This window comes from Eptatretus burgeri, chromosome 1 (genome assembly GCF_056783735.1).
Source record: "Eptatretus burgeri isolate ZD-2024b chromosome 1, Ebu_testis_v1, whole genome shotgun sequence".
In the NCBI taxonomy this organism is placed as follows: domain Eukaryota; kingdom Metazoa; phylum Chordata; class Myxini; order Myxiniformes; family Myxinidae; genus Eptatretus; species Eptatretus burgeri.
In genome coordinates this window covers 48,420,755-48,433,741 of record NC_140961.1, presented here as the reverse complement: position 1 = coordinate 48,433,741, position 12,987 = coordinate 48,420,755, and the positions used below count along the sequence as shown (strand labels likewise).

Here is a 12,987-nt window from a genome sequence, read left to right as displayed (position 1 = left end):
TCGGTCAGGGATGTGGGCGGGGCGTCGGTCAGGGATGTGGGCGGGGCGTCGGTCAGGGATGTGGGCGGGGCGTTACGCATGAAGCTAAAGGAGCGGCACCAATTAATTATCGTTATCACGTCACGATAAACGCAATGACACTTATTTTGGGCTCACTGACGTCACAGTGCTCGTTACATTTCCCCAACATTTTTACCGTCGGTGAGTCACCTGTGCGAGTCATATTTCCCAAAGCTTAGAGGGCAAAGTTCATTCGATCGAGCTCACAGCATCATTGGAGCGCTCGACACTCGTCTCGAAAACTGTACGGGACGTGGCTTGTTCGCAGGTGACACGACACGGCACGCCCAAGTGCAGCAACGGATGCACACTGTGCAGGTGTGCAGGTGTGGATCCAAAGGTAAGCTTGCCGGTAAAAATCACACCCTCGGATGAAGGAACACGTTTAATAATAATCACTCCAAACGCAATTATTTATTTAAACACGTTTCGGTCACACGTGATGTTGGTGTAGCACAGGCATGACGGGCCGAATGGCCTCCTGAACCAACGTTCCTTGTGCGTATCGTGAGGTTCCTCGCTCGGACGTCAGACGTGCCGAGTCGGTTCGTGAAAGACTCGAGTGAAAAACACGTTCCCTGCCCATCACGGCCATTCCTCACAATAAGGTGGTAATAATCATTGTAGTTGTGCTCAAGGTAGTAGTAGTAGTAGTAGTAGTAGTAGTAGTAGTAGTAGTAGTAGTAGTAGTAGTAGTAGTAGTAGTAAAGTTTTCATCGTGCCAATTAAAAGGGTATTATGTAAGATCATGATGCCGAGATTAAAGACCCTCGAAGTGAGACCCGAAAGGTGTCAGGGAGACCCGAAAGCAGCGACACGAGCATGCCCCTCCCCCTGCACGAGCATGCCCCTCCCCCTGCACGAGCATGCCCCTCCCCCTGCAGGAGCACGCCCCTCCCCCTGCAGGAGCACGCCCCTCCCCCTGCAGGAGCACGCCCCTCCCCTGCAGGAGCATGCCCCTCCCCTGCACGAGCATGCCCCTCCCCTGCACGAGCATGCCCCTCCCCTGCACGAGCATGCCCCTCCCCTGCACGAGCATGCCCCTCCCCCTCCACGAGCACGCCCCTCCCCTGCACGAGCATGCCCCTCCCCCTGCACGAGCATGCCCCTCCCCCTGCACGAGCACGCCCCTCCCCCTGCACGAGACCCTTTCAAGCGCAGCCTCACGCACGTCACACCTGTGACGTCATGCTCACGATGCTTGCGGGCCCAGAGGGAGGAAGGAATTCGGTGATGGTTGACGAAGCACATTTCATTCCATTTTGTCACCATTCCGGGTGAAGTCACGTGCAGCACCGGCACGCAGGCGCCTGCCTGTACTTCGTTGAAACGTTGGTTCAGATTTTTATGAAAACGTCACATCCTCGTGGGAGATTCCAATAAAAGTGTCACGTGCCCATTTTAGGAATCCTGAGGTGATTGCGACTTCAGCTCGCCCGTAAGGTAGGACGTCCAGGTAAAGGTGGTCAGGAAGGGATCCAAGTCTCCATGGCAGGTCGTCCCGAGGGTTCATGGCGATGAGGTTACGGATGCCCTTGGTTGGAGCCACAATAACCTGAGATCACCTGCAGTGACCCGGAAATGATTCCACGAATCCGGATTCTCACCTGTAACCGAAATGGACTTGGACCGAGCAGAGACCCAAACGGTTCGGAAAACACGTTCAGAGCTGAGACTGAGAGAGGGGGTGTATTAATTAATATACACCACGTGACCACGAGCAGTTGATTGATTTATTTAATTGTTTATTTTTCTCCTTATTAGCATAAATTAATTTTATTTTGTGTTCTCCAATTAAATTAATGCGTCACCAAACCCGTTGTGTATTTTCTCTGCTATTTCAGTGATGGTGGTGGTGGTCGTATGGCAGCTATCATTTCTTGAAGCGCGACTGTGTCGCTGATGCAGTGCCCCTCTATCAGTACACTGATACTCATTTCGCCGACCTCGGAGGGATGACAGGTTGAGTCGAGCCCCCTGGTGTATTAATTCAGCGGCCGACGGGGCTTGAACTCAGGACCCTTGGTTCCCAAGCCACCACCCTAACCACTACTCAGGACCCTAGGATCCCAAGCCACCACCCTAACCACTACTCAGGACCCTAGGATCCCAAGCCACCACCCTAACCACTACTCAGGACTCGAGGATCCCAAGCCACCACCCTAACCACTACTCAGGACCCTAGGATCCCAAGCCACCACCCTAACCACTACTCAGGACCCTAGGATCCCAAGCCACCACCCTAACCACGAATCAGGACCCTAGGATCCCAAGTCACCACCCTAACCACTACTCAGGACTCGAGGATCCCAAGCCACCACCCTAACCACTACTCAGGACCCTAGGATCCCAAGCCACCACCCTAACCACTACTCAGGACCCTAGGATCCCAAGCCACCACCCTAACCACTACTCAGGACCCTAGGATCTCAAGCCACCACCCTAACCACTACTCAGGACCCTAGGATCCCAAGCCACCACCCTAACCACGACTCAGGACTCTAGGATCCCAAGCCACCACCCTAACCACTACTCAGGACCCTAGGATCCCAAGCCACCACCCTAACCACAACTCAGGACCCTAGGATCCCAAGCCACCACCGAGCCAACACCAGGCTAACAGGTCTCTGTAGAAACATGTGACAACACCACGCTGATCAACACTGCGAAGTGGAACGGATCACGCAAGGGTTGGACACGCAGCGAGAGCCGATGTTTAACCATGAACTGCAACCGGTCCAGACGGCATCAGCTCCCGTGTCCTCAAAGCCTGCTCTTCTGCTCTTGCTCACCCTCTCTCTGTTCTATTCACCCTCTCATTTTCCCAAGGTCATCTGCCATCTGCTTGGAAATCTGCTAACATCACTGCCCTGCATAAAAAAGGTGCAAAAACAGATCCCTGTAACTACAGACCAATCAGCCTTCTCCCAATCATCAGCAAGGTTATGGAATCCATCATTGCTTCAGACATGAAATCCTTCCTCTTCTCCAATGGCTTGATTTCCAATCATCAATTTGGTTTCAGACCAGGTCACTCTACCCTAGATATGCTGCTACTGCTCTCCCATCAATGGATGGAGGTCCTCAATGCCAGACAGGAAATCCGAGCCGTATCCCTGGACATATCACGTGCTTTTGACACAGTCTGGCACCCTGCCCTACTCACCAAACTCTCTTCCCATGGTATTCAAGGCCATCTCCACTCATGGCTCGCAGACTTCCTCTCCTGTCGCAGTCAACGTGTGGCCCTAAATGGAGTTCTTTCATCCCCTCTTCCTGTGCAGGCTGGAGTTCCTCAAGGTAGCGGTCTGGGCCCTGTTCTTTTTCTGGTTTTCATCAATGATCTCTCGGACTCTCTGGAAAATCCTCTATTTCTCTTTGCCGATGACTCCACCCTCTGCCGTACCATCTGTCATCCCTCAGACCGGCAAGCAGCAGCTTCTTCGCTCACTGCAGATCTGGATAAAATCACAAACTGGTCCAACACGTGGAACATGTCTTTCAATCCACACAAATCTCACACTCTCACTATGTCTCTTCGAAAGGACCGTTTACAAAACCCCCCCATCCACTTTCTCAACAATCCTCTGGAAGAAGTCTTTTCTTTCAAGATTCTGGGTCTCACTATCTGCCATGACCTTTCCTGGGAAAGTCACATTTCCAACCTCGCCTCAAAAGCCAGTCGCCGACTGGGAATCCTCCGTCGTGCAAAGTCCTTCCTCGGCCCTCTTGAGCTCCTGACTACTTACAAAGCTTTTGTCCGTAGCCTGATGGAGTACTGCTCTCCCCTCTGGGCTGGTGCTCCTGCCTCCCACCTTTCTCGACTTCACGCTGTCGAAACCAGGGCTTTTAAGATCATTGGCATCTCCCGCAATGAAGCTGAGTCTTTGGGCCTCTCACTCAATCACCGCAGGTTGGTCGGTGGTCTTTCTGTCTTCTACCGACTCCTCTCCAGCCTTGCCCCGCCTGCTCTCTCTGCGATTTGTCCGAACCACATTTGCACAGGGCGCTCAAGGTCCGCCAACAACGCCCTTCTGGTAAAACTACCAAAATCACGAATCACTGCTCATCTTCACTCTTTCATTCCTCTGTTTTCCCACGTTTGGAATAAACTTCCTCACTCTATTCTTTCCCATTCTTCCCTCCAGGCTTTCAAAACAGCTGTTCACCACCACCTCTTATCTTCCCCCATCCAAATCCTCGATCTTTTCTACCCCGATAATCCACCCAAGCCCACTTCCTTCAATTCTCCTGCTTTCCTTCCTGAAAGTCCCTGTAATGTCCATCTTCTCCTCGCCATGTTCCCCGTCCCATCCCCATCCCTCTCCCTTCCACAGTTCACCTGTGTCTGTTCCCCAATGTTTTGTCCCTTCCACTCCCACCCCTCTTGTCTCATGCCTCCTTGCTGTGAGTTGTGTGTTAGCTCTCATACGAGCCTCGACCAAGGTATACAAAAAAAAAAAAATAAAAAAAAAATAAAAAAAAACACATAAATAAATACTCAGTGCATCGACTCCTATGGAGAAGGACTGGAACCTCCCATGTTCGGGGTTTGTAACTTGAGTCTGAAGGATTAACTTGAGTCCAGGGCTAAAATGACTTCGAGAAGGGCTGGAGACATGATCTTGGGATCCATGTAGGAGTTTTGAGGACGGTGACTTCAATAGTGTCATTTTCAACACCACCTGAGGTCATCTTCAAGGTCAAAAGGTCATATTTCAAGGTCGAATTACTGAATTTTGGTAATTTTTGCCCGTTTTTGTGTCTAACTCATAAACCCAACACTTACGGTGAGAGTTGGCTGATTGTAATAAGATGCAAGTGTGTAGAGCTGTCAAACTTTGATATTTATTGTCATACATCGTACTACATAAACATTATATACATGTCACAACACTATGCCTATTACAACTATGTCTATGTCTATCACTAGTTGGAGAGCTTTTCTTGCCTCCTGAGGCATCCCAAAGCTTTTTCTTTGTAACTTACATTGAGGACATGAGCTTTCAATGGAATGTTAGCTAAAGTAGTACATGCAGCATGACTACTAGCTAAAGGTGCATCTACAGAGGATAACAGCTCAGCAAAATGAAATCGGCAACGCATTTTCGTCTTGTCATACAAATTATAGACATTATGGACAAAAAAGACGGTTGACATAGTCGGCACACTCGATCCACCTCTACTCAAATTATCTAGAAACTCGGATGACACCTCGTTACCATCTTCATCATCAATGATCTCCTCCATACTAGTGCTATCGCCATATTTATGAACAAGGTGTCCGGCAAAATAAACTACTTTTATGCTTAAGGGCATCGTCAGACCCCAAGAGACCCTGAGTGTCTTAAGGAGTAATCTCGTCACTGAGTTCACTTCGCTCATCTGGATTTATGGAAGTTGTACAGTTCTTGTCGCAATCAATCACACGAGAACTAGATTCGGGCATAATGTCATGCTTGATGAGTGTTTGCAAATTTACAATTTTAGCTGCAGCCATAATGTCAACTACGTCAATGTAGAAGTTTCCACCGCTTCTTTGCCTGGCCTGGCGGAAAAACTTTTCCAAGGCTTCATCTGCAAATATTGCAGGAAGAAAGTCGTCAAAGTCTTTCTCTGCCAGAAGCAATTTGGCAGCATCCACATTATTACGTGTGGACACAGTGAAGGCTTCAGCAGTTTGCTGAGTTAGCTTCAGCTTACGACCACCACCTCCTTGCCATGCGCAGGTAGATATAATTTGGCAGTCCTGCTCCAGCCTAGTGAAACTTGTACAGTCTGCTGTCCAAGGCTGTCTGGATTCGTCGTGCAGATGGATAGCTGAGAAACGGTCTTTCACGGTCATCATCTTGAACCACTCACTCTTTATCTGGGTGAGGATGATTGTGCCTTCGCTGATGCCCAGTGAATCCTTGAAGGTCTTTAGAGCAGTGACAGTCTTGTCATTGAACACTTGGCATACCAATGGTACGCTCTGGCGTTGAAGGGGCTTGGGGAAAACAGCGGTGTGCGTTAGCTTGGTTAAGCAAATAGGAGTAGCCCGGTCGATTTCATAAACCTTCTGAATATCACTCCAGTGAGCTTTGTACTCATGACCATCTATGACAAATGAGACTGTCTTGCCATCAACAGTAATCCAGTTGTTGCGAACATTTTTGAAGATGTGCACATAGTCGTACACTAAGAACATAGATTGCTCTTGAATTGACAGCACTTGGCAACTTCCTGGTCCTCCAAGTTTTGAATAAACACTGCGGTTGGTATTGCAATTGTCACATATCAAAGAAATCACAGTATCGCCAGCACCAACTACAGCTGATGCAGCTTCGATAAGGAGTTCCTTCAGCTGATCGGCAGTTAGTTTTTTGCAGGGAAAAATGCGTAGAATATAGCGTGGACCACCGAAATGGCAGGCAACTTCAACAACCATAGCATGTGAAGCAAGCATTTCGTGTTCACCACCCGCTGCTGCATTTTGAGCATATCCTACAACATGCCCTCCAGAAAATCGCAATGTCTCGACCAGCTTTACCTCGTCAAACATTAAATTGACCAAACGCTGCTGTGGTTTAAGCTGGTCGAACAAGGTTTTGAGGTTGGAGTCCTGCTGACTATTAGCAAGCATCTGTTTTACCTTTTTTGTTGATGGTAGAATGATTAAGCCGGATCGACGAATCATTTTGTATTTATTGGGTGATATGTTGTGAAGCTGCATTGCGAAAATCATAGTATCAGTATCAAATCGGCGACAATGAAGAGGTTTGAACATAAGATGCAGCTGCGACAGAAGGAAGGTGAAATGAGGAAGCTCGTGTCCCTCAGTCATCCAACAGAGCTGGCTAATTACAAGCTGAAGAATTTCCTTGCTTGTGCATTCATAGATGTTTACCCTGGTCAGTTATGGATCTAATCTGGGACCATTTTGAGAGCCGGCTGTTCTTCTGCAAAGGAAAAAGTCATTTGGGCACCTCAATGCCATCTTTCTCAACTCTATTCAAGAAAAAAAAATCCAAAAGGTGAGTGAACTTGTTGGAAATGAAAGAACTGCTTGACAGTTTGTCCAGTAGCATCAGTTCTTGATAGTTAAAGGTTTTCCTGGTCTTTTATGACGTTAAAGCCAAGAAAATAGGAGCTGATTTTAGCACAGAAGTGGTCGAAATCTTGGATATTGTCTGCAGCCTCATCAGCTGCCTGCATCTTCTTTGCTCTTGATTCTGACGTAGAAGATGATGTTGGGTGTGGGGCTGAGGTCACCTGCTTCAAAGCTGATTTCGGTACTCCAGGAAATATTGATGGGGGTTCTTTGGGTCGTTTGCCATCCCTAACTGACACCAAATCAGAATTGAAATGTGTCTCACAAATATATATCTCCTTTAAACACCTCAAGCTTTCTTTCTCATTTGGCATTGCCAATATCCATCTCTCCCTCTCCTCAGGATCTTTTGGGAAGGATATGACCTTTACATAAGGCGTCCCATCATAGTTTCCTCTACAACCGAAGCAGCTGCAACGACGTGGCATATTGTCACCAAAGCAGGAAACAACACAAAGATCCTGGGAGATCACCAGCTGGACAGTTTGTGAAAGAGAAACAAACAAAACATACATTAGTTAACGATAATATAAATCAGCAAGTAGGTGCAGTAGGTGCACAATGTCATGTTTTGTCATAGACTTTACAAAAGTTTTCCTCTACGAGTTAGACACAAAAACGGGCAAAAAATACAAAAATTCAGTAATTTGACCTTGAAATATGACCTTTTGACCTTGAAGATGACCTCAGGTGGTGTTGAAAATGACACTATTGATCTCCCCGTCCTCAAAATCCCCAACATGGATCCCGAGATCGTGAGGTTCCAGTCCTTCTCTATCAGAGTCCATGACTCGGTGTGACGAGGACAAAGCCGGATCACACGCGATGGAGACGAAGCACGGACGTTCCCGTTTTTGTGAAATCTTTCACCAACCTTACAACATGTAATGGCGATGAGGCAACAATCACTGCGTGAGAGGATGAAATCGAGATGAGCAACACGCGCCTTATTACACTTGTCTCTTTCATCCTCCGTCTCAGGTCGGTTCATCCCTTTGTAAACTTATCTACTGTATTTACGAGCACACCATCCTGCATTCCAGAGAAATAGCAACACTGTCAATGTGCTGACGTCTCGGGTGTTCGCCGCAGCGCTCGAAACAAGCGTTAACGCCGAAAAGTTAGTGTTATTTTGCTTACCGCAGCAGTTTACCTCTAGTTGATAAAACCGATTACACACACAAAACGAACGAGTCTGTCTGATGTACATTTCGTCTTATTTTACATAAACGTATTCACGAGCACAGCACCTACCTACCTACCTACCTAGCTACCCCTTGGCCTTGGGTGGGTCGAGTCTGTGTTTTGGAAGAACACTATAGATGTTTGCATGGTGTGCATTTAAAAAGGTTCTCGATGGTCTGAAGGATACGTTCCAAATGTAGTTAGGGTCTAATCTAAGGGGTCGAAAGGGTCTGAAAAGGTCTAAATGGTGTAAAGCTCCAAATAGTCAAGGGTCCAAGCCGTTTGATATGTCTGAAGGGTGTAAGGGGTCTAAATGGTGTTAATGTCTAAAGGGTATAAATGGTGTTAATGAGTCTTCAAAGGTTGAAGGGGTCTCGGCAGTCGAAAGGTTTAAAAGGTACATTCAAAAATTACCCCCGTGTGGGGGTGACGGTCATCTCTATAACACCACAAGTTCTCAATGTTCAGTAATGACCGAAGACGACTGTGCAGTTTGGTTAAAGATGACTCGGCATTTTGGCGCGCGCACGAAATTATATTTTGAAAATAAATGCCGACGTTTACATTTCGGGTTTTGAAACTTTTGCACCTTCGGCAGAAAATGTATAAATAGAAAATACACCCGTGCGGAGTGACTGTCATCTCTGTGAGAAACAAGCATGAGTTCCTGTTACTAGAGTGTAGCGTTCTCGGGTCAGGAGGGAGTTTTGGCCAACTTTGAAGTCACGTGACGCGAATATCGAAAATCCGTCCCGACCAAATCTAGATATTGTCCCATAGATTCATATGCGACAATCAAATTCAAGATAACTTAAGAAATGTAGGAGGAGATAGATTTTGAAAATTGTCATTTTGCAACTACATTAAGCAGTTTTCGCAAAATTCAAAGTCACATGACGTGTACGTATTCGAAGGTATCGGTATTCTTTCGAATGGGCATGAAAGACAAGGTCAGCTGCTATGCAATGACACCATTCACTAACTTTTACCATGCGCAGTAGAGAATATATAGCCTCCTGAAGGTAGGGCAGTTTTTGCAAACTTTGAAGTCACGTGACGCGAAAACGAAAGCGAAATTCGAAAATCCGTCCCGACCAAATTTAGATATTGTCCCATAGATTCATATGCTACAATCAAATTCAAGATCGCTTGAGAAATGTAGGAGATAGATTTTGAAAATCGTCATTTTCGCATTTTTTGCCAACTTTGAAGTCACGTGACACAAAAACGAAAGCGAATATCGAAAGTCTGGCCCGACCAAATTTATATATTGTCCCATAGATTCATATGCTACAATCAAATTCAAGATCGCTTGAGAAATATAGGAGATAGAATTTGAAAATCGTCATTTTCGCAACTTCAAAGGCCTCGTGACCTTGACCTTGACCTTTGGTGACCTTGAAAGTCATACCATCGTGTACGTCTCATCGACCTCTATCAGGATCACTAATGACCAGATCTCCCGCTTCAACTTCATTGTGGGTGGACGGACGGATCGAAGGACATCGACACCCATATTATTAGGTCATGCTCGAAGAGATGACCTAAAAAGTACGTAATTAATAGACGTACACCGAGGCTTCACGGACGGACGAACCATGTTTTTCGTTTTCACATACACGGTGCACTATGAGCATACAAGAGCCGTCGCTTCGCTGATGTGAATACCAATCTTTGCTGCGATGGCTAATCTCTGGAACAAGAACAAAAAAGGATTCCTGGAGATCCTGCCCTCTGTGCGGGGATAACCAAGCTGTTTGCAGCTTTGTCACGTGTGCTCACGACCCGTGCACAAGCCTTCCTGGGAGTTCCCTGTAACCACCGTTGTTGGTTTCATTGAAATCCGTTCTCAAGCGACAGCACGACAAACAGACAGATAGACAGACAAACAGGGCTCCTTTTATAATATACAGTAGATAGGAAAGTTGCAGGGTACCCCACCCTGTGGGTGGGTCGAGTTTGTGCATTACTTGCTGAAAAAAAGTACGGTCTGTGTTTTGGAAGAACACTATACATTATACTTGTTTGCTTGGTATGCGCTTAAAACGTTCGAGATGGTCTAAAGGCCTAAATTCTAAAGGGTCTTTCCAATACTAGCTAGCGTCTATGGGGTCGAAAAGGTCCAATCTCTCAAGCATGTAAAAAGAGTCGAAAAAGGTCCAAGTGGTCTAAAACTCTAAATGGTCAAGGTTCCAATCTCTCTGAAGGGTGTAAGGGGTCTAAATGGTGTTAAGGTCTGAGATGTATCAGTAGTTTATGATATTTCATGCATACATGGGTGCACCGGGACTTAGTTAAGCAGAGTGAGATGACCCACCGATGTCCTGGTGCTGTGTCCGAAATAAACCTGTTGTTCCCACTTCAGAGCCTTCGTCCATGTTCATTGAGCACATTACAGTGGCGACGAGGATGGGATGTCTTCATCCATCGGCACATTGCAAGAATACACAGTGGGGGATGATTGGGAAGACTGTACCGATCGTCCGAAGCAGTACTTCGTGGCAAACAAAATGGACACTGATGAGGATGCTGAAAAGCGGCGAGCTGTATTACTAACCGTATGCGGCGCCCCGACGTACAGCCTCATCAAGGATCTTCTTGCCACATCCAAACCTTCTGACAAGTCTTATGAAGAGCTCGTCAATCTCGTGAAAAGACATCACCCTAAACCGGGTAAGATCATCTCGAGATATAAATTTTATACCCACCGTCATCAAGATGGTCAGTCAGCATCAGAGTTTGTGACTGATCTATGCCGACTCGCTGAACATTGCGAGTTTACAGATAAACTCGACGAGATGTTACGTGATCTCTTTATAATAGTCATCGATGACGACTCAATTTTGCAGAAACTCCTTCCTGAATCCGACCCAAAGTTATGAAAATAGCCACTGCGTGTGTGCAAACTGCCGAGAGCCTGCGTTTGATCTCTATCAAGTCAAAAGTAATCCAGCAGGACCCATCGGTTTACAAGGTAACCTTTGGCTATAAGCAAAAGTGTTTTAGCAAGCCATCAAATTCACCTCCACCTCCTGACATTTCTGAATCTACCCAGAAGGTTGGGGTAACTTGTTGGCGTTGTGGTGGGAATCATCAAGTTTTCCAATGTCGGTACAGGAATTATACCTGTGACAACTGTGGTAACCAGGGACACTTGAAGTGTTGTTGTTCTCAATCCAAGTCGAAAAACTTGTCTCCTGCTTATCACATTGGGGTGAACCCTGATGCAGCGGACGACAGGTCACAGAGTACATCCTGCAGCCGAGAGTCAAGTGAGGAACTTCATGAGGTTTTCTCTATTGGAACAAAGAGCTCCGATGCTCCAATTAAAGTTGATGTAACAATCGATAGAATCCCGGTGAGGATGGAAGTTGATACCGGCGCTTCCAGATCAAGTATGAGCGAGAGCAAGTTCACCTCCATCTCCCCTCCGAGAAAGGCTCCTGCACTCCGACCTGTATCTTGCATAACGTTACACGTACTGAGGAACAATGTCCCAAACATCATGAGAGTATGTAATGACTTCATGTAACAGGTGTCGTTACATTGTGACTGTTAAGTTGCAGCACTGGCCATTCGATGCATATCTTTTAATGGAAGTTTCTGTTTTTTTGTTATAGGATGGTTTACAGGTCGATGTGCCATCTGGGTGATTACTGCCCTCTGTGGATGATTAAACTGTTGTTGACACTGTATTGGCTCGGTAAACTTGTGGTTATACACCAGGTTGTGCTGGTTAAGCCACAACGGGAATATCACGGAGTGTGGGGAACAAGCATCTGTGAATGTAATAAACACAGTCCATCTCATTTCATGGTTGTCTGTTATGTCTTTCGCTGGAGAGCCCACACATGACTCGGTTACAGGTGTCCAAGTGATGTTCGACCTCCTCATACTTGTCTGTGACCAGGATATCTCAAAACGTGATAGACGGATTCGGATGAAACTTGTTGTACCGGTTGGCTGTGTGATGAGGACGCATCAAATCGATTGTGGTGAAGATCCAAATCCGGATCTGGATAGGAGAACTTTCATTGTTTGAGTGATAGGAACAAAAACGATAGAGACGTCGATGTCTCAAAAAGTTGTGGACGAGTTATGACAAAACTTGGTGGATGCAACTCCGGCCTATCAGGGGTCATTGGGATACAAAACGTAAACTGTTCAGCCTGGTGGAGGTATGTAATTATTATTTTTTGGATACACTGTTGAAGCTCATATAAGAGCTAACACACAGAAACAAGGGGAGCAGGAGACAAGAGGGAAGGAAAAAACAGTGAGGAACAGAGAATTGAGATCTATGGAAGGGAGAGGGATGAGGAACACAGGGCAAACAAGATGGACACTACAGGGACTTTCAGGAAGGAAAGCAGGGAATTTGAAGGAGGTGGGTTTGGGGTGGATTAATGAGGGTAGAAAAGATCATGGTTTTGGATGGGGGAAGATAAGAAATGGTGGTGAACAGCTGTTTTGAAGACTTGGACAGAATAGTAGGATTAAAGAGAGTGTGGGAGTTTGTTCCAAAGGCGGGAAAAAAAAAAAGAGGAATGAAAGTGAACGTCCTGAAAAGAACTCTGAACGAAACTGAGAACAAGAAAAACTTCACAACTTGCTCTTTCAAACACGACCTTTTACCAAAATGTTGGTGG

General features: G+C 46.5%; 1 protein-coding gene and 1 long non-coding RNA gene across 2 annotated transcripts; one reads left to right on the top strand and one right to left on the bottom strand.

Moving 5' to 3' along the window:
- Positions 1-70: 70 nt before the first annotated feature.
- Positions 71-12,138, top strand: LOC147034430 (uncharacterized). Its single transcript, XR_015058647.1, has 3 exons — positions 71-400; positions 10,704-11,011; positions 11,188-12,138. It is a non-coding gene; the product is annotated as an uncharacterized LOC147034430 (long non-coding RNA).
- On the bottom strand, positions 4,895-8,140 carry LOC147034431 (uncharacterized). Its single transcript, XM_085883088.1, has 2 exons — positions 7,819-8,140; positions 4,895-7,629 (listed from the first exon to the last, which is right to left on the bottom strand). Exon 2 carries the CDS (start codon positions 6,884-6,886, stop codon positions 5,408-5,410), a length of 1,479 nt encoding a protein of 492 aa, XP_085739214.1. The 5' UTR covers positions 6,887-7,629; positions 7,819-8,140; the 3' UTR covers positions 4,895-5,407.
- Positions 12,139-12,987: the final 849 nt, after the last annotated feature.

Excerpts from the sequence above, each read along its gene's own strand:
- LOC147034431 (XM_085883088.1), bottom strand. The coding sequence starts at position 6,886 with ATGACTGAGGGACACGAGCTTCCTCATTTCACCTTCCTTCTGTCGCAG.